We start from the raw sequence: 22,033 nt of genomic DNA on the forward strand, positions 1-22,033 counted from the left end.
GATGATGGTGATGGTGATGGTGATGGTGATAATGATGGTGATGATGATGGTGATGATGAAGGTGATAACGGTGATGTTGAACATGGTAAGGATGATGATGATAATGATAGTAATGATGGTGGTGATGATCAGTTAGAGTTCTGCCAATCCATAAGCAAAAGAATTTTCACTAGGAGTAAATGACTAAGAGCAAATCCTTTCTCAAGAGCAGAGAAAAGGAAAATGAGTGTGAAGGACTCAGGCGCCTACAAGAAAGAGAGGGCACCACTTTTGTCTATACCAGTGGTTGGCAAACTCATTAGTCAACAGAGCGGCAAACTGCGGCTCACGAGCCACAGTTTGCCAACCACTGGTCTATACAATGGGACAATCAACAAAAACCTAATGAGCATCTACTATGTTACAGGCAGAGGGGTACAACAGGCAAAATGAGCCATACCCCTGACTCCCTAGAGTTTACAGTCTGATGGGGGGATCAGGCATTAACCAAAGGACTCCACAACAAATATTAAGTTGCAGCTGACCCATAGTCACATCTGTGTCCCTACAGGCCAACTACCACATCTGTTCAGCAGGCTGGCTTGAGAGTGGGCGGGTTGCCTACCCCACAGCTTACGCCTCCCAGAACTGTGGCTCTGGTATTGTTGGGATAGTGGACTATGGACTGAGAAACAACAAGAGTGAAATGTGGGATGTCTTCTGCTACCGGATGAAAGGTAATCCTCCCAGCTGCACTTCCGATTCCAGGCCACACAGCTGGTGAGCCATCCTCAGCCTGTCCAGCCAATCTTCAAGGGTGAGGTTGGCAGCTGAGGTCCCTGCCATGTGCTCCTGCCTTCCAGATGTGAACTGCACCTGCAAGGTGGGCTACGTGGGAGATGGCTTCTCGTGCAGTGGAAATCTACTGCAGGTCCTGATGTCCTTCCCTTCACTCACAAACTTCCTGACGGTAGGTACCGTGTCTGCTCGTTTTCACTCAGGGAAGGAGGGTTTGCCTCAAAGCAGAAGGCAAAAGGCTCACAGTCATGGTTAGGAGCATGGGCATTGGACCACATTGCCTGAATTTGAAGCTTGGGTTTGCCACTTATTGCATCACCTTAAAGTTATTTTCTTCTCTGGGCCTCAGTTTTCTCGTCTGTAAAATGGAGATAATGATAGCACCAACTTCATAAGGTCATTGTGATAATTAAATGAGTTCATATTTGTAAAGCACTTAGACCTGAGGCCATCACATGGAAAGTGTTATTTTAGTATAAGCTAGTATTACTATCTCTGTGTGCATCTGGAGCCATCTTGATAGTCTGATCTTCAGGGCCAGGATGGGACATAGTGAACTAAGCCTGGCTAGTGATCACACAGTGAGCCAAACCATCCACATGGTGTCAACTTGTATTTTGCACTGCACTTGAAGTCATTTCAATAGTCCACACATTATGTCCAATGAGGAGAAAGCCCCCATTGGAGAAGGGTTTAAGGTTGACTGATCAAAAATCTGAGCTAATAATAATAACAACAACAATACCAAGAAAGCTAATATTTCCTGAGAATTTACTCTGCACTGAGCCCTTTCACTAATTGTGCAGAATGTAAGCTCTCTAAGGGGAAGGATTTTCTCTGCCTTGTGGTTTGCGTGGAGCGGGTGCTCAATAAGTCCTTGTTAGAAGGAATAAATCTTCACACAACTTTATGAGCTTACTTCTGCTATCATTCCCACTCTGTAGACAAATAAACTGAGGCTGAACAAGGTCATGGACACAGCCAAGGAGAGTAGACTATGCATAAATATGGGGCTTGCAGAATCAGGGCACAAGTTAAACCAAGGACCCTTAAATGGTGAATCTTTTTGTCCATAGACCAATGGTATCTATCTAACTAACTGGTCTAAACATCAGGGTTACCGTAAGTACTCTAAGGTAATCACCCAGTCCAACATTTCTGCTATCTGGGAGCGTGGCTTGTGACCGCATTTCAGAGAAAAGACAGTGTCAAAATAAAACCCACTGGCTATGTGCCCTACAGCAAACTAATTTATCTGGGCAGTAGTAGTCCCGTCTGCACAGTAGCTAAGTTGAACTGGGTAGTGTGATTGCTCATAATTTGTTCAGTGAGTATTTATTGAGCACTTACTATGTGCTTGAGCTATATTAGTGAAGAAAATACACAAACATAATAAACAAACAGAATAAACAAGTAAATCCTACTGACTGCTAGAAGGTGATATGGGGCGGGGAGTAGAGCAGGGAGGTGGGGTGGAGAGGGGAACCACAGGGTTTCCATTTTGCATAGAGAGATGAGGGAAGGCCTTAGAGAGAAGGTGACATTTGAGACATGCAGATTTGGGGGAGACCGTTCCATGAAGAAGGAACTGCCAGGCACAGGATAAAAGCTGGAGTATGCCAGGCAGGTTGGAGCAGCAGGAAAGCCAGTGTGGCTGGAGCAGAGTGAGCTAGAGGAAGCTGGGTATGGGGTCCGAGGAGCCACAGTGTCCAGGTTTGGCCTTCATGGGTCATTGTAAGGACTTCGACTTTTCCTCTGAGTGAAGTGGGGGCCATTGCAGGGTTTTGACAACAGAAGACTCAAGATTTGACTTAACGCTTCCAAGGACTGTGCAGTCCGCCACGTTGGGAATGGCCACTGGTGTGGCTGTGATTTAGGACCACAGCATTCATTGAAGAAAAGGAAAGTGCTCCTGGAACTCTGCCAAGCTGCAGGCAGACGAGCAAGCGGCAGCCTGAGTGGGGCTCACAATGGGAATATCCCCAGATGGCAATGTGATCCTCTCCTTCTGATCACTCCCTTCTCCTCCCCAGGAAGTGCTGGCCTACTCCAACAGCTCGGCCAGAGGCCGGGCATTCCTGAACCGCCTGAGTGACCTGGCGATCCGGGGCACCCTCTTCGTGCCTCAGAACAGCGGGCTGGGGGGAAACGAGGTGAGTCGGGTCCCTGGTGTCTGTGCTGTAGACTAATTCTTCTAGACAGTATCAGTTCTCCATCCACATGATAGAGCCAGGCACAGATTACCCCAAAACTCAGTAGCTACACATTTATTCAGCTCTCACATCTGCAGATCAGCTGGCAGTCCTGCTCATGTGTCTGAGATGGGCTGGCTGGCGGATGATCTAGGTGGGCAGTCTGCGGCTCAGCTGCTCGGGGCTCTCACCCTCCAGCTGGCTAGCCCGGGCATGCTTTCCTGGAGACAGCAGGACATGATGAGAGCAAGTCTGGTCCTGCCAGCACTTTGCAAGCCCCAGTCTGATCACTTTGCTAACATGCCACTGGCCCAATTAAATCACACAGCTGAGCCCAAAGTCAGAGAGGGAGGCCCTCACATTTACATGACAAAGAGCAAGGATACAGGGACTGGTGAAGAACCAGGACCACTTATGCAACCAATCCACCACACTCAACGTCACCACCCCATGACACACAGAGGGACTGGCAGTGTTCATTCAGCGCTCCCACAGTTGGCTGTCCTGCAGGTTCTGACAGCCCCAGGCCCTCCCCACTCCCCAGGGCTGAATGGGGCAACAACTCTGCCCACTCAAGACCCACTACTCCCAGGATGCCATTGGGAAGCCCCACTTAGGTGGCTCTCAATGCCACATCCTCGCTAGAGGGCAACCCCTGGCAGAGCCCACACAACCAAAGCCTGTGAAAAACGACTTTTCCTGATCGCCACGTGAGGCAGAAAAGCCAAGCTAAGGTCATGAAAAGTGATATTTTTTTCTGTGTCATTATCATGAACAAGAAAAAATGTTGCTTGGCCTTTAAATACCATTCTCGCATTTCTCCTTTCTCTCAGACTCTGTCTGGGCGGGACATCGAGCACCACTTCGCCAATGTCAGCATGCTTTTTTACAATGACCTTGTCAACGGTACCCTCCTGCGGACGAGGCTGGGAAGCCAGCTGCTCATCACCTCCAGCCAGGACCAGCACCAGCCGGTATGAAAGGTCTTCTGGGTTTATTAGAAGAACTGGAGATAATACATGCAAAGCTCCTAGCGTATAGTATGTGCTTAATAGATGGCAACTATTCTAATGTGAAAGTATACCCTAAATCTGCAGGGAGGGGATGGTATTAGCTGCACACCATAGCACACCACACTGACTGGTCAGCTACTCCTACCCCTTGGGAAATAAGCCATTGGTGACCACCAGCCTCAGAAGCAGGTAATGAGGAACTATAAATGAAACCACTTTAAATGCTGTCTCATCACCACCTTTGTTTCTGTGAGATTGTCAGCCTATCCCAGGTGTTAAAGTCAAATGAGAGCCTTAAAGTCAAATGAGAGCCTACTATGAAAACTACTTCTGCCACTTGCTAGCTGTGGGAACTTAGACAAGTCATCCAACTTCTCTGTGTCCCAATCTCCTCATATGAAAAATGGGGATGATGGGATGTGTTGATGATGTTGATGGTGATGGTGATATTATTTTGTCAATGGTGATCATGGTGATAGGGCTGAGGTGATGGTATTGATGTTGTTGATGATGGTGGTGGTGATGATATTAATGGTAATGGTGATGGCTATGATGATGATGATGATGATGATGATGATGATATGATGATGATGATAATGGTGATGGTAGTGATGATGGTGGTGATGGTGCTGAGGTGATGGTATTGATGTTGATGATGATGGTGGTGGTGATGATATTAATGGTAATGGTGATGGCTATGTTGATGATGATGATGATGATGATGATGATGATGATGATGGTGATGGTGATGGTGGTAATGATGACCAGAATACCCATGATGTCAAATCATAGGCTTTTGTGGGGATTCAGTGATTCAAGGCTTGTGATGTGTGAGAATAGTGCCTGACATGTAGCAAATGTGAAATAAGTATGATTTTTAATTTTTACTTAATAAAAGATTTCTATTATCGAAGATCAGTAGTTTAGACCAGTGCTTCTCACATTTTAACAGGCATTTAAACTACTTGCAGGTTTATTAAAATGAAGGGTGTAATCCAACAGATGGAGTGTGGGCCTCAGCTTCTGCATTTCCAGTGAACTCTAGGGTGATTGCCCACACCACAAGCCAATGGATCACACTTTGATCAGCAAGGGATAAGATCACTTAAACATTACTTCTCCACAGTGTGGTGTGATGCTCAGAGCAATGGATCTGGAGACCAGAGGCATGAGGTTTGCCACTTAGTAGCTGGGTGATCTTGGACAAACCATTTTCCTCCTGCACCCTCACCTATCAGACAAGTGGGCTGGACAGATGACCCCTCAGGTTCTCTGCAGCTCTTGATCAAGTTGTTTGCACAAGGGCAGCTAATGGTTCTGGACTGGCCAGGGGGTGAGCAGAGTCCTGTGCTGCCTATTGATGAAGATATGCCTGAAACCTAGGCTTCCAGATCTCGGGCAAAATGAACAACTTCCTTCCATAGAAGGGCCACCATGTGAGGAGAACCAGTCAGGTGACCATCGATCTCCATCAACCCTCTTCTCATCTCCCTAGGAGACCAGGTTTGTCGATGGAAGAGCCATTCTGCAGTGGGACATCTTTGCCTCCAATGGGATCATTCATGTCATTTCCAGGCCTTTAAAAGCACCTCCTGCCCCAGTGGTGAGTACCCAGGGTTCCTGGAGAGGGGCCAGGAGAAGCCCAATGTCCACTCTCCAAGAGGCAAAGGATGTGTTGTTGGAAGCCCACACATCCCTCTCCCCTGGAGACTAGAGGAGTCTCCCCCAATCATGGCAGCTGGCCTCAGGGATGCCTGGCCCTCATTTATCCCACCCCCACTCCTGTGCATTAGAAACACACCTGTCACCATTAATATTTGTTGAATGAAAGAAACAGGATGGGCCAATGGAGAAACTACTGGGAGGAGAGTGAGAAATCCTAAGCCCCTCCACTTCATAGCTGTGTGACCTTGGACAAGTCCCAGAACACCTCTGAACCGCATTTTTCTTACCTGCACAATGGGGTTTATAACGCCTTCCTCCCTGGGTCCTTGGGAGGACTATGAGTTAGTGTAAAATAGTGAGGCTAGCCCCTGTCGCATAGCACATATTATGTAACTGTCTGGTAGTTGGTGTTAGTATCCTAACTTTGTTCAAAAGTGTGAGGGAGGGGGAGCACAGCTGGATGCTAGGAAGTTCCATAGCACAGCAGTTAAGTGCATGAGCTCCAAATCCCAGCTCTACTGTTATCAGTGGAAGTGGAGTTCTTGGGGCCTCAAGGAAAAGAATTCCTGAGGCCCCTCTGTGAGGATAAGGTTTCATGGAAAGCTTTATTGATGATGTCATCTTAAGGGGGTTCCCCTCCAAGGTCCCATCAATGTCCATCTCGCTATGGAAAGAAGTCCAATCTTGTCTTCAGCAGGTCCATAGTTTCTGCTCCATATTAAAGTACAGTCCAATCCAGCATCTTGCTGTGGAGTCGGCACGGCCATGGGCCATGCAGCTCCTACGGCCATGTGGCTATGGAGAGAGACTAGGCAAACTCGGGTCACAGAGCCAGAGAAAACAAGAGACAGGGAACTCTTTGGGGATTTTAACCAGGAGTTTCTACAAACTAACCAATTAACTTTCCGTGATTTTGTGCACTTCTGATGGCGTCCACCCCCTAGCCAATCCACTGTTCCCCAGGCTAGACTGACAGGCAAGCACCTTCCCGGCCCCCCCAACTTCTGCACATGTGCCTATCTCCTCTTTTTCCCTACAACAATCCAGTACTGGATGGGGGAAGGGAGAGGGTTAAGTCCCCTTGGAGGAACAATGCTATGTGAAGCTATAGCTCCTGGTGAAGCATCTTAGGTGACCATGCTTACCATGTCTGACTTTCCTTTGCTTTCTTTCTTTTACTAATAAACTAGTGGCCGGTGCATGAAATTCGTGCATGGGGGGATGTCCCTCAGCCCGGCCTGCACCCTCTCCAATATGGGACCCCTCAGGGGATGTCCAACTGCCAGTTTAGGCCCGATCCGGCCCCAACTGCCCCCCCACTGGCCTGCTTGCCCCCAACTTCCCCCCCTGCTGGCCTGGTCACCCCCAACTGCCCTCCCCTCCTGGCCTGATCAACCCTACCACCTCTGCCTCAGCCCCGCCATCAAGGTTTTGTCCAAAAGGACATCTGGAAGGTCTCCTGGAAGGTCTCCCGGTCTAATTAGCATATTACCCTTTTATTAGTATAGACTAGCTAATTACAAAAATAACACTACCACTCGTTGGCTGTATGATATTAGGGGCAAGTGCTTAACCTCTCTGTGCCTCAGTTCCCCCTAGTAAAAATGGAAACAAGGCCCTAGCTGGCTTGGCTCAGTGAATAGAGCATCAGCCCTTGAACTGAAGGGTCCCAGGTTTTATTCTGATCAAGGGCATGTACCTCAGTTGCAGGTTCAATCCCCAGCTCTGGTCAGGGCACATATGGGAGGCAAACAATCGATGTGTCTCTCTCACATGGACGTTTCTCTCTCTATCTCTCCCGCTCTCTTCCACTCTCTCTAAAAATCAATGGAAAGAATATCCTCAGGTAAGGAGTAACAAAAAAATAAATAAAAATGTTATTTAAAAAATGGAAACAAGAATGATTATCCCTGTTTCTCTGGGCTACTATACATTTAAATGGGTTTTCTCACATAAAGGACTTAGAACAGACTCTGGCAGCAGTAAGGGCAGATATGTGTTAACCATTTTATCACTAATTCTATTCCAACTTGCTCCAAGACGCCCAGGCCAGGAGGAAAGGGATGGGCTCCAGAACTCTCCTCTTTTCGGAAAACACCAGATTTCATACCAACCTCTCCCCTTTCTGTGTTCAGACTTCAGCCCACACTGGCTGGGGAACAGGGATATTCTTTGCCGTCACCCTGGTCCTCGGTGCCATCGCTTTGGCTGCATATTCTTACTTCCGACTAAACCGGAGAACAATTGGCTTCCAGCATTTCGAGGTAAGAATGAGAAAAATGGGAACACGGGGATGGGGGTCCTCTCTGCAGCCCAGCCCCTGGCTCTGGGCTACTTCAGCTCACTGGCTGCTTCCCAGAGCTCACCAGCATGTGGGTGCTTGGCACACACTTCCCGCCACCAGGCTGGGGTGTCTGCCCCTAAGAGCAGCAGCAGCAGGAGCTCCCAGCCCCTCTTCCTGGCTGAGACCGGTTTTGGTGAGAGATTGATGGGCCGCCAATAGCACAGACACTTCGAGCTTCTAGCCAGGGGTCTGGCGTGGAAGCAAATTCACCAGGGCCCGGGAGGCACGCTCCCCTTGGAGGGTTCATGAGACAGGCACCCGCCAGGCTTGGCTTGGGCTTCAAGGCTGAGTCTGAGGTGAGAGACAGGGCTGGTGACCCACGTGGTGGGGCCTCTTGCTGCAGCCAGTGAAACACATTTCACCCTATTTTTAAAAAAAATATTTTTTTTAGCCTGGCCAGCGTAGCTCAGTGGTTGAGCATCAACCCATTAACCGGAAGGTCACGGTTCGATTCCCGGTCTGGGCACATGCCCAGGTTGTGGGCTCTACCCCAGTGTGGGGCGTACAGGAGGCAGCCGATCAATGATTCTCTCTCATTGTTGATGTTTCTATCTCTCTCTTCCTCTCCCTTCCTTTCTGAAATCAATAAAAATGTATTTAAATATATATATGACCAGGAATCAAACTGTGATCTCCTGGTTCATGAGTCAACACTCAACCACTGAGCCACATTTCACCCTATTTTAACTTGTCAACGGATCTTGGCTGACCTTGGGGTGACCCTAGGGACTGGGTTCAGCAGCAGCCCAGCAGCAGAGCACCCTCCCTTCTGAGCTTCCTACCCCTCCTGGCCTGTCCTCCCCTCCCCCATTGCCTCCTCCAGACATGCCAGGTGAAGCCTATGACGTCCCCGGGCAGTTCACTTCCTTCTAGCAGATCACCTGCCTCTGTATGAGCTCCTGGGGCAAAGTTCAAAAACATCATATTTAGCACAAGTGGACACGCTGTGAGAATCCTTTAAAATTCAGTTCAAGGGCAGACAATACCACTCCAGGGTGATGGAGATCAGGACATAAGTTATGCTGGGGGGATTTCGTACTGGGGGTGTGGGGGGCGAGAGGCCTGAGAGCACTTTCTGGGGGGATGGAAATGCCCTATATGCTGATTTGGGGGTGGTCCCACCTGGATGGGCATATTAAGAAGTCTGTGAGCTGAACACTTAGGATTGGTGCGTGTTACCATGTGAGCTGAACACTTAGGATTGGTGCGTGTTACCGTGTGTGCACCAGATGTCTATGAAAACACCATTAACAAGGAAAAAGTCCGCAGGCAGAGGTGGGGGCGGGGCTTGCTTTACCTGCCAGCTGGGAGGAGGCGCTCCGGCCCTGGGACATCTGCCTCTCAGGCCCGGCACTGGTCTTTCCGAGTAGTGTGAAGAGGATTTCGATGTCACAGCTCTTGGCAAGCAGCTGCCTGAGAATATCTCAAACCCCATGTATGACAGCGCCACCTCGGCTCCCCCAGAACCTTCCTACGACCCCTTCATGGTGAGTTGGCCTGATTTCTCTAGGAACAGGTTCCACTTGGGGGCGGGGGGATGATGTCTTTCAGCAAGTCTCAGGGGAACGCTTCCCACCGGGAAAAGCTAGCCTCCACAGCACATCTGGGGCAGCCGGCCTAAAAGCCGGCCTCGGGGGCGGAGGGAGGCTGTGTGGTGGTCAGTGTCCCGGGGTGCCTCTGGATTGCAGAAGCCCCGACAGTTAGAAGTAAGGGAGGACCAGAGTTGGCCCACACAGCCTCACCATCAGGTGCCAAGGGGAAGAAATAGGTTAGTTCTGCCACAAACATTTCTGAGGTTGCTGCTGCATAATAAGACATAAAGCCTTTAAGGCAGCGGTCGCCAACCTTTCGGACCTCACGGACCACCAGTGGTGCACGGACCACCGGTTGGCGACCGCTGCTTTAAAGCCTTTAAAAGGTATGTGTGTATGTTGTTGTCCGAGATTGTTCTGCCTGTTGTCAGAGCTGCTTCTGGCTTGTGGGGCTTCCTTCCTTCAATGAGGTCCTTTGTATTTAGGGGAGCTTGCTCTGTTCTGGGTTTCCATTTGTTTCTAGAGTTGGTGATCCTTGACCTCACTGGGGCCTCCACTAACCTCTACCCAGGGGGACCCCGTGGCAGGGACCCCACGCACACTGAAGGTGGAAGGTACACCCTCCCTGTATTACCAGGTCTGGATTGAGAAACTGGGATAACACTTAATTCCTCCTTTTATCTATACTAATAAAAGGGTAATATGCTAATTAGACCGGGAGACCTTCTGGGAGAACTTCTGGACAAAGCCATGGTGGCAGAGGCAGTTAGGGGCAATCAGGCCAGCAGAGGAGGGCAGTTGGAGGTGATCAGGCCAGCAGGGGAGGGCAGTTGCGGGCGAGCAGGCTGGTGGGGGGGGGGCGTTGGGGATAAGCAGGCCACAGGGCAGCAGGGGGTGGCAGCTGGGGGCAAGCAGGCTGGCAGGGGGGCAGTTGGGGGCGAGCAGGCCAGCGGGGGGCGGGGGGGGCAGTTGGGTGGTTAGGAGCCAGCAGTCCCAGATTGTGAGAGGGATGTCTGACTGCTGTGGGAGCGGGCCTAAACTGGCAGTTGGACATCCCCCAAGGGGTCCTAGATTGGAGAGGGTGCAGGCCGGGCAGAGAGACACCCCCCCCCCCCGTGCATGAATTTCGTGCACCGGGCCACTAGTCTATATATATATAAAAGCCTAAGCGGCCATTCGACCATTCAACCATTTGACTGTTCGACTGGTAGCTATGACACGCACTGACCATCAGGGGGCAGACGCTCAACACACAGGCATGGAAACACGGAACAGACTGATGAATCTTAGAAGGAAGAGGGGAGTGGGGAGGGAGGGAAGAGATTAACCATAGATCTTATAAGCCTACTAGAGGCCCAGTGCACGGATTCATGCACTGGTGGGGTCCCTCGACATGGCCTGCAGGGATCATGCCAAATCCATGCACTGGGCCTCTGACATCCCCCAAGGGGTCCTGGGTTGCGAGAGGGCGCAGGCCAGGAGAAGGGACCCCACCGTTGCAAGAATCCGTGCACCAGGCCTCTAGTATAAAGATAAGAAAAACTGCCAGCTGTCTGCTGAATGAATGGCCTTTTGTACCTCAGCAGTCTGAGTTGATGGCCTTACTTGGGTCCAGGGAAATGCTTGAATCTTGGCTTGTGTGGGTCTAGAACCCTCCTGCAATTATAACCAAAGCCAGCCGCTGTCATTGTTTCTTGCGTGGACATATGCTGTCCCTTCTCCCAAGACTATATATATTATGATTGTTGTTGAATTTTTGTAAATTGCACTGAAACATTACAAAAATATTTTATTGTACCATTTGAAGCTTGTACAGTGCAACAGCTGTTCTTCTGCAGTGAACCCAATGTAAATGCCATGTGGTTCTGAGTGCCTGTGGCAGCAGATGTACTGTAGTTGTGACAGATTGAAAAATATCCTGAGAGAGAATCATTGATCAGCTGCCTCCTGCACACCCCCTACTGGGGATTGTGTCAGCACCTCGGGCATGTGCCCTGACTAGGAATGGAACCGTGACCTCCTGGTCCATAGGTGGACACCCAACCACTGAGCCACACTGACCAGGCCTTATTTTGTTTTTTAATCAAACCCATGTAAGGATTTCTAGTCGAAACTGCAAGGGTAACAGCTAGATTGCATTTATTAATATTTTATTTCTGCAAACATTATGTTGAAATCAACCTCATTTAAAAAGCAGAGGGAAAAAGTAATCAATCCTGTTCATCATGCTCCATGCCTTCTCAGCTGAGGGCTCACTCAGCACTGTGCCTGAGATGCACCTGAGGCAGGTGAGAGCATCCTAGAGACAGGATTCAGCTAAACCGTCTCATCAGGCCAGGGGGCAAAAACGTTCCAGTACCAGGAATCCTAAGCCAAGGGTGCCATCCCAAATGTGTCATGCTGGAATCTCATGCCTTTTATATTGGGAGGGGAGAGGGTGACCTATTGAATACCTGTAGCCAACCCAGACATCTTGAACATATCCATTATGCTAATTAACAATTTGAGTGCTGATCGGGGCTAGAGACAGCGATAAGCTTGGGGTGGCTGCCTCTTGAGTATGGCTTCTGATTGACTCTTTCTAATGATATCTTTTTGTTGTTGTTATTAAGCCTCACCCAAGGATATTTTTTCCATTGATTTTTAGAGAAAGTGGAAGGAAAGGGTAGAGTTTGAGACACATCAATTGGTTGCCTTCCTCAAATGCCCTGACCAGGTTCTGAATTAAGCCTACAACTGAGATATGTGCCCTTGACCGGAATGGATCCTTCGGCCCTTCAGCCTGTGGGCTTATGCTCTAACCACTTAGCTAGACTGGCCAGGGCTCAGACGATGAATTTTCAATCTAAAAGTTTTATGGTCATCATATGAATAGCCACCATCTGTGGGGTGCTTATACCTTCCTTCACATGGCAGCTGATTTAATCCTCACACCTGTTAGGACTCTTGATAGACGAGGAAACTACCGCAGAGCTTAAATGATTTGTCCAGGGCACACAAGCTTCAAACAGCAGCGACTATCCCCAGAATGGGGCCCTAACCACCACACATCCTGCCTCCCAACATGTGACAGGAGACGGCCACGTGCAGGAATGTTCCCACCACGTGTGTCCACAGGGAACTTGGGGAAGAATCGTATTTCAGGCTGCAGGGGAGGGAACAGTTTTCAGCAACCTTCTCAGGGTCCCTGGCTGGTCTGACAAACCCACAAAGGCGAGTTCACAAGAGAGAAAAGCATATACATGGTATTGAATGTTTACATGTCAATGGGAGGCTTCACAGGAGAATGAAGACTGAAGAAGTAACCAGCACAGGAAGCTCTTATACCTTTAGCCAGGCATCCTCAAACTACGGCCCACGGGCCACATGCGGCCCGCCGAGGACATTTATCCGGCCCGCCGGGTGCCACTGCCTGTCCTGCTTAGCAGCTGACTCGTCCCGGGCCCGCAATGCACATAGGAATTTGTTCATAGTTGTTTTTTTAAACTATAGTCCGGCCCTCCAACGGTCTGAGGGACAGTGAACTGGCCCTCTGTTTAAAAAGTTTGAGGACCCCTGACTTAGACAAAGAAATGATACACTTGTGAAGAATTGTTGAGACAGAGGTCTGGGCTGGGGAGTAAACGGTGAAGAAGTAAGTGGGGCGATAAGGTCAGTTTAACCGCGTTTGTACAGGTTTCCTGGCCCCAAATTTCTCATCTCTGCTGATGAGTGTCTTCCTTCCTCCTGCTACATGGAGGGACCTTGACCTGTTTCAGGGGAGATGGGAAGGGAGAGGAGGGCAGAGTGACCTTCCTACTTCTGCCGGTTTTTTGTGGGATTTTTTATTCCTTCAGCTTAAGATATGTAATATGCCAACGAGTTATATTTTGGGGTAGTGTGTCCTGAACCCCATCTACACCTCAGACCAGTGGCCAAAAGAAACACTCAATCTGGAGAGGTTCAATAAGCTGCAGGTGCTGGGCTCTCTCCACGCGCTCACAGCCCTCTTCTTTTCCAGGACTCTGAGGACCAGCTGCTGGAGGGCAGTGACCCCCTGGGGGCGCTGTGAGGGCCGGACCCACTGCAGCCAGCGAGCCCCACAGCCACCTGGGCCCCCAGCCTCCTCACAACAGCTGCGAACTGTGAATCCTCGGCCCCAGTTGCCTCTGGGGAACATAAGGTCCTTGAACATTTGAAAGCATGTCTGAAGCACGCAAGTCGTACCTCATCTCCTTGGTTCATCTGGGGGATTCTTTTGTTTCTGTGGGTGAGGAATGATGTGAATTCCACCCATCAACTCAGGGGACTTCCCCCACCTCTGACCTTTGGCTGTCCTTCCTGTGTGTCACCTTCAGTACTTAGATGGCACTTCCTACATCCTACCCAACTCGACAGTAACTGTGACCTCCTCTTATTTTCCTACTAGATTGTAAGCTCCCACAGGCAGGGACTCGCCTCATTCGTCTTGTATCTGAGCACTTAGCACTGTGTCTGGAACATGAAAGGGGCTCAATAAATGTTTATGGAACAGAAATAAAGTCAGTGGAACAATCTAGTGTTCTCAGAACCAAAAATACTGTTCGCCACAGAAGGGGTCAAGCTTTGAAGGTAAAATCCACTTATTAGACCTAACTAGGGTCTTTTCAGTAGCCAACATCTGCCTAGATTTCTTAATTCTGTTTTGTTTGTGTGTATATATTAAGAAGACATGATACCACAATGAGACATCACTTCCCAATCACTAGGATGGCTATAACCCAACATGCTGATAATAGCAAGTGCTGGCGAGGATGTGGAGAGATTAGAACCCTCATACATTGCTGCTGGGATTGCAAAATGGTGCAGCCACGGTGGACAAGTTTGGCAGATCCTCAAAAAGTTAAACACTGAGTTGCCATAAGAACCAGAAACTTCCCTCCAGGCATATACCCAAGAGAGATGAAAACATGTCCACACAAAAACGTACATGTGCATGTTCAGAGAACATTATTCATAACTAGAGGCCCGATGCACAAAGATTCATGCAAGAATAGGCCTTCCTTCCCCTGGCTGCCGGCACTGGCTTCCCTCCAGCACCCGAGACCTGGGCCTTCACTCTGGCTGCCGCCTTCTGCCTTCACTCCACCCCCCACCACCCCCCTCATAGCAGGCATCCTGCCTCAGCTGTTCAGAAGGCCCAGAGTGGCCAGGGTGGGGCAGAACGCCTGTGTCGTCACCATGGTGATGACACAAGCATCCCGGCCCAGCCGCTGCCATCTTTGTTGCATCAATTTGCATATTCCCTCCTTATTAGTTGTGGGCACTGCCATCTTTGTCATGGAGTGATGGTCAATTTGCATATTCCATCTTTATTAGGTAGGATAGCCCCAAAATGGAAGCAACCCAAATGCCCATCAAACTGTGGTATCTCCATATAATGACATGTCATTCCACCCTACCAGGGGCCTAAGCACTGAAGTAGGCAACAGCATGGACGGGCCTTGGACACATGCTGAGTGAAAGAAGGCAGACATGAAGGGCCACATATTGTAAAATGCCACATGAATGAAATTTCCAGAAGAGGCACATTCAGAACCTGGAAGTAATTAGTGGTTCCGGGCCTAGGGAAGGGGAGGATGGAACTAACTGCTGAGAGGTGTGGGGCTCCATTCTCTGTGGTGGGATGTTCTGGAATTTTAGTGCAGATGTGCAGGTGGACCGTGCAAGGCAGAAGGTCCACCACACCAGGTCCCTGCTCTCCCAAGGCCAGAAGTGCCCCCCTCTACTGTGACAACCAGACACCCTCAACCCACCCACCACACATTTCCAAACTGTCCCTGATTAGTACCGGCTGAGTGTTTGAACCTCTGCGGGGACAGAGCAATGAAAGGCTGGGTCAAGATCGCAGGCTTTCCTCTCTGTTGCCCTCACAGCCCACATTAACTTTGCCCCACATCTTTGGGGTTTTGCTGAGCCAAGTCCAAAGTTCCGGAAGCTTTTCACTTCTCCAGGAAAGGGAAGAAGTCCAGTTTCAGCCACAGAACAACTTACCATCTCCTCTAGGAGGACACGCCACGGTGGGAGGAAATACATCCCCAGAAAGAACATGGGTCCACCAATCCCACCATCACAGGTACCTACAGACAGTGACCAAATGAAACAGCAGCTATCGGTGGGAAATGGAATGAGATCAAGGTCCCAGCACAATGAGGGATCAAGGATTTCAAGGTGTTTAAATACAGACACACACGTGTTCACACTCATGCTTAAACAGTTAAAAAAAAAAAAGTTCATTTACAATAGCTAAGATTTGGAAACAACCTAAGTGCTCATCAGCAGAGGAGTGGATTAAAAAAGGGTGGTACATCTACACAATGGAATACTACACTGCTATAAAAAAGAAGGAACTTTTACCATTTGCAACAGCATGGATGGAACTGGAGAGCATTATGCTGAGTGAAATAAACCAGTTGGAGAAAGATAAATATCACATGATCTCACTCATATGTGGGATATAATGATCATCATAATTTGATGAAAATAGATCCAGAGACAAATGGAAGGGGAGGTGGGGGGTGAGGTTAGAGAGCAGCCGAAGGACTTGTATGCATGCATATTAGCATAACCAATGGACACAGACACTGGGCGGTGGGGGCTTGCCCGGGGTGGGAATGGCTGCGGGGGAGGGGGTGTCAATTGGGGAAAAAGGAGACATATGTAAAACTTTAGACAATAAAAAACTCTTCAACCTATTTAAATTTATCTAAAACCCAGCAGTGATTTGACTTCATAAGGCTCACTCCTAATTCAGGATTATTCAGTGTTTTCTTCCCTTACAACACTGCTTCCAATCTCCAGCTTTCATAGTAATTTGATGGCAGACAAACCCGTGGATCACCATCGTTTCCCTGTTCTCAGGGAGGGAACTGTCTGTGGGAGAAAAGAAATTCCAGGTGGGTTTGCCTGCTGCCCACCTACGGCTAAGTTCACACCAATTTCCCAGCTTCAATACACAGCCTACAAGCTCTGAAAACAAGCACGCGTGTTTCGCTGGGCGTGATGGGACGTGTGTGGTGAGAAATGAACCCTAAATCTCTCACCCTCCCTTCTCACAGGGATATTCTTATTTGGTTATATTAGAATTTGTTATGGCTTTGCCACTAACTTAAGCACACAAAAACCAATGATTTGCAATAAACTGGATGATACAATTCTTTTTATTTGGCAATAAATTCAGTATCTGGTAACATAAAATCAACATTCAGAATAAATAGCAAATTCACATTCAGAATAAATAGTAGGTGAACCTAGTTTGCATTTACGGTGCCTGCGATCGTACAGGCACCATTAGTCATTCTGCTACATGATTAGAAAACAGTTTCCGACGTCAGATGCAAGCCACAGTGCTGGGAAAGTGCAGAGGGCTGCTGTGGGCGGGCTCCCGGGAAGCTGAGACGGAGATTCACGTGCAGGGAGTTTACAGGGTGTGCTCTGGGGTCCACACCCGGGGAGGGAAGGGAGTTGCTCAGAGGTGGGGTGTGACCCACCCGAGACAGGGCTTCTCAGCAGGGCCGACAGCTGCTGAACACCCAAGTGGTTGGGGGACTCGGTCCTGAAGGGTTCCGTGGGAAGCCATGCCATCCCCTAAGACGAGCACAGTCACAGACCACTACAATAAGAGGTATATTCACCTAGTGCTAGTGCCCGAGCCGGCAGCTGTTACACACCACGCTGCCGTGCTGGGAACACAGTATGTCACCACTGGCCACAGAAGTACATATGCCCAGAGCCAGCTCCTGGGGACAGGGCGCACTTTCCTGCTGCCTGTTTCACTATCAGGCTGTTCGTCTGCACGCTTTCTTAGTTAGAGCAGGCTTGCCAACTGCGGCGCGAGGGCCAATGGCAGCCTGCAGCTGATTTTATAAACCACGTTGTAATAGGACAGAGCTGCGTCCATGCCTAGAGTAGTGGCAACAGAAAATGGCCCGCAAAGCTGGAAATCTGTTTGCTGACCCCGCATTAAAGAATCTTCACTCCCTTTCCTTCCCTTAACCCACTAGGGTGTTGGAGGTTAGCTGGCCTTGGAGCTAGGCTCCCAAATGCTAAGGAAAATAAAAGAGAAAAGAAGGAAATTGGCACACAAGGAAACGGATGGAAATTGGCACACAAGGAAAGGGATAGGAGGGCCACACACATGCTCCCCAGTAGTTGAACAGGGCAGTCAAGGAACGCTGCCTCTGGCTACATTCAGTCTCAGAGCATTCCAGACGAGGGCCCCCCATTGGGTCTTTGGCAGCAAATGAGCACTGGGCATAGTGGAACTCAATGCGATATTGAGCATGCTCTCGACTGCGTCAAGGGCCTTTGGGGAGGGAGAGAGAGGAAAAGCCATTTAGTTCATCCAAAGCTAAATTAGTAGGAGGAAAGATTACTTTCCATTTCTCCTCCGCGATAATGAAGAGGGCCGACGCAGTCAAAGCAACTAGTAATTTAATCTGAACCGGCCCCAGTCAGTAACAGGTGGTTTATGTTACTAATGGCCACAGCAGGAAATGAAGCTGAAGAGCATGAAAGAGGGAGGGGAGGGGGTAGGGAGGGGAGGGGGGGGAGGGGAGAAAAGGGGGGTGGTGAGAGAGAGACACTATGTTAGGAGGAAAGTGGGAGCTCTGAGCCAAACTCCTAAAATACTTTAAAAACAAAAGCTAGGTTTCCCTATAGAAGCATTCTGGAAAAGCAATGGTGCAGGTCCCCTCCAAGGCGACCTGCTGCGGGTCCCATGCGCCCCTCATTCAGCTGGCATGGACTGCCCCTGGACAGTGAATTTTTGTGCCCCTCATTCTTAGAAAACCAGTCTAACCCATGCTACACGTGAGAATATTTTTTAAACATGCAAACTAATTTTATTCTGTTGGCTTTCCAAACTGCTACTTTTGAAGGGTGGAAAACAGACCCACTTCCCTTGGACCAACAGGCTTTCACCAGGGTGAGCCCCGAGAACAAAAGGGAAAGAACAGAATGCCCCGTGCCGTGTGCCCAGGCCCGGCTGAGTCATGAGGACGACGGAACGCAGACCAGGAGGCTGCCCCGGTCCTTCACGTGGCGACGCCGCCCTACCCCTGCTGCTGGCCCGGGAACACACGGGTCTGCCAGGCACACGCTCGGGGGCCCGGCTGAGACAGATGCCAGGCCTCTGCCACGTGGCAGATCTCAGCACGGCCATGTTGGATGGCCCACAGACCGAAACCTTAATTGGTAATAAACTGTGAAATTCATAATTCACACCCAGCAAATGTGTTTCTCCCCTGAGGCTTGGCTCACCCAGCCTAGACATCCACAAAAGCAGGATTTAAAACAAGTCTACTTCATTCTGGAGTAAACAAACACCCTGTGACTGGCACCACGAGACAGCCAATGAACACCTGACTAGACAGACACGAAGAGATTTTTAAAAACAGTAGTAACTTCTTCCTCACTCAGCTTCCCCGAAGCGAAGCCGAAAGCACCAGCGTGTCCTTGGGAGGCCCCAACACCGAGCAGCTCCGGGCCTCCACCTGCACCCCCTAAATGCCAGTCAACTCTGATGCTCAAAGCACCTGGGAGCTAACAAACAGTAAACAGAAGGCCTACCCCATGCCCAGAAGAAACGGACCTCTGTGTTTACAATAAAATTTAGCCGGAGAAAGGGGTCTAACTGATGGGGCCTCCTGGGTCTACGAGGTCACCGTCACTGTCATAGTTAAATACAAGGAAATGCCACAGTAAAATCCCACCGTAACAGCAGCATTGCAAAGCATGCTCCAGAACTCCTTTACGCCCTGCATGCCGGCAGGCAGCCGAGGCATGCCAAGCTAGCCTTTGGTCAATAGCTGGGTCTGCTATTCACTGCCATAAAAACGCTGTTAGCAGGCACTCTTCACAAGCCCCTCCCTGCACCTGCCCTGCATCAGGTTTAAAACGTATGCCCCGGGCGTTGTCCTTACAAAGACATGAGAAATACTCAGTTACCTAAGTCATGTCTAACCCCTTTTCTCTTAGTTTCAATGCCCTTAATGCTCCCCCACCTTAAATACAGACACCTAAAGAAAAAAACCCAAGTCCCACAATAGCCCACGCATGCATGCACGCACGGCAGGAAAGGAAGAAAGCTAAGGGGAGCAGAGGGTGGGAGCCAGCCAGGCGGTGAGGCCACCGCCCCCTCCCCTGCTGGATGCAAGCCCCCTTCTCCCCGATAATCCAGGGGGAGGCAGCATGTCTACTGCCTCCAGAAAGGGATGGTTTCTGGTAATGCCTACATTTTAGCAACACAACCCTGGGAGGGGACCGGCATTTCACTGCAAGGACTTTTTTTTTTTTTCTGTTTCGTTTTTCTGTCCTCCAGTGGGCACCTCAAACCAACACTCGGGTGGCATTTTCAAGGGACCCACCCCCAAGCGTTGGCTCTGAGCACTTGTTGCTCACAGCCTTATCCCAGTCTGTTCTGCCAGCTGGATATGTGACCGGGCGCCCTTCTCTCCTTCTCCGGGGAAAGGAGCGAGCCCCCCCATCACCTGTGGCGCCTGTCCTTCCCCAGGATGGGGTGGGGCACAGGAAGCGGAGACTGAGGACAATCCAGGGCGAAGGACTTGCACCTTCCCTTGTTCTTTCTCTCTTCTTCCAACTGATGCACCGGAACGCCAAAGCCCTGGGACCAAAGGGCTGGGGGATCCCGCTGTTTGGGGATCATCTCTGCCACTTATGCTGCTACAGAGCCCACTCCACCATCTTTTCTGGGAGCAGTGTCGCTGCACCACGGCGCCCTTCATTCCCGATGCACCCTGTGAATGCTCCCTGTTTTCCAGGGAGGAGGCCGGGAGTTTCTCCTGCTGGAATACGGAGATGGCCTCAGGAAGTCTCCCCTGGCCCAGGAAAACCGACACCAGTAACAGCACCTCGGTCAACGAGAGGACTGATCACCGTTTCCCTGTGAAGCCTGCCACTCAGCCCGAGGTGAGCAGGAAGGCGGGACGGGGACGCGCTGGCTTCCGTCTCAACCACCTGGGGAGTATCCTCCAGAAGGCCCAAAATAAGTATCAAGAGGCGATTCTGTGTCTTTTCCAAAAGCAACACTCCTATCCACACAAGGCCGGCCCCTTGGTGTCCCCCGGGTCTGGGCCGGGGCTGTGTCTGGCCTTGGCCACAGGAGGGCACGGTTACTTGGCCTGGGCCGCCTTCATGAGGGGCAGCCTGCAGGTGAGAGGCCCGTCCGACCAGGCGGGAAGCTCGTGCTGCAGCGGAGTCCTCCGGGGGTAGAACGTGTGGCTGACGTCGTAGTTCAGCAGGCAGCTCAGGGACGCCATGTAGATGTCGGCAAACCGCGACAGGCGCCTCAGGAAGTAGGTGGGGTTCTGGTCTGTGCGGAACAAGCTTCCGAAGTGGGCGTTGAAGAAACCTTTGTTCATTTCTCTGAAGAAGCAAGAAAAGAGGGGTGCGGCAGACAATGATTCAGAAGCGTTTCAAGTTATTGAAACCAAAATCACAGTTCCATAGGACTCATTTGGGAGGAAAGCCGTCTGTCCACCCGTCCATCCAAATGACGACCACACCTCCCCCTGGGACCCTCGAGAGCACTGTTTGAGGCTCCAGTGTTCATGTGTCTGCCCCTCTACACCTACACACCACACTCTCAGACAGAAGGAGGAAAGCAGGAACTGCTTCTAAAGCTACCAGAGAGATGTAGAATGTTCTAGTCTCCAAAATTCCATCTATAGAATGAAATCAAGACCCCCTTTTTATAAGGTTACAGCAAAAACTGAGTAAAGTAAGAAAAATAGCCCTAGCTGGTTTGACTCAGTGGATAGAGCATCGGCCTGTGGACCGAAGGATCCCGGGTTCGATTCCGGTCAAGGGCACATGCCTTTGTTGCAGGCTTCTCCCTGGCCTGGGCCCTGGTCGGGGCTCGTGCAGGAGGCAACCAATCCATGTGTTTCTCTCACATCAGTGTTTCTCTCTGTCTTTCCTTCTCTCTTCCACTCTCCCTAAAAAAACAATCAATGGAAAAATGTCCTCGGGTGAGGATTAAAAAAAGAAAAGACAGAAAAATAAAAGCGTACTGTAAACTCTGAAGTACTTTTGGTACTTAGGAAATGAAGAATTCTTTTGTAGTGATGTAAGTAAGTCTCCACCATCCCTTGCTCAGCTTCAAACACCTCACTGCCTCCTGGAAGCCTAGGTGACAAGCATTTTGCAAGGTTGTTCACCCCACCCCAGGCTCTAAGCCCCTGCAGGTGGACACATGTGCATGTGTGTGTGTAAATCAACACCCATCACACGTCCACAGAATAAGCACTATCTGATAGCTGGGACCCCTGGACATAGAATATTCCAGCAAAATGGCTAAATACCATTCGACTGTTAATCAGTTGCAGAAACAGCAAAAAATATAATCATTTACACAATAGTGTGATAAAGGCCACTGGCTGGTCATAGCGGTCTGTCCTCAACTGGAGAGAGAGGTTGACAACCAAAAAGCAGAAAATTAAAAGAACTCAACTAGGTCTGTGGGTGGAGTGA

General features: G+C 49.9%; 2 protein-coding genes across 2 annotated transcripts in view; one reads left to right on the forward strand and one right to left on the reverse strand.

Moving 5' to 3' along the window:
• STAB2 (stabilin 2) overlaps positions 1-14,059 on the forward strand; it is a 127,987-nt gene extending 113,928 nt beyond the window's left edge. The window contains exons 62-69 of the mRNA XM_080661000.1: positions 551-716; positions 843-949; positions 2,811-2,930; positions 3,803-3,943; positions 5,478-5,585; positions 7,783-7,911; positions 9,362-9,478; positions 13,524-14,059. Of these exons, the coding sequence (XP_080517126.1) occupies positions 551-716; positions 843-949; positions 2,811-2,930; positions 3,803-3,943; positions 5,478-5,585; positions 7,783-7,911; positions 9,362-9,478; positions 13,524-13,574 (939 nt within the window). The 3' untranslated portion in view covers positions 13,575-14,059. The remainder of the gene's footprint in view (positions 1-550; positions 717-842; positions 950-2,810; positions 2,931-3,802; positions 3,944-5,477; positions 5,586-7,782; positions 7,912-9,361; positions 9,479-13,523) is intronic.
• A 2,625-nt stretch (positions 14,060-16,684) lies between these two features.
• NT5DC3 (5'-nucleotidase domain containing 3) overlaps positions 16,685-22,033 on the reverse strand; it is a 45,398-nt gene continuing 40,049 nt past the window's right edge. Inside the window, exon 14 of the mRNA XM_080659539.1 lies at positions 16,685-20,926. Within this exon, the coding sequence (XP_080515665.1) occupies positions 20,674-20,926 (253 nt within the window). The 3' untranslated portion in view covers positions 16,685-20,673. The remainder of the gene's footprint in view (positions 20,927-22,033) is intronic.

This window comes from Plecotus auritus (assembly GCF_963455305.1).
Source record: "Plecotus auritus genome assembly, chromosome: 3".
Lineage (NCBI taxonomy): Eukaryota > Metazoa > Chordata > Mammalia > Chiroptera > Vespertilionidae > Plecotus > Plecotus auritus.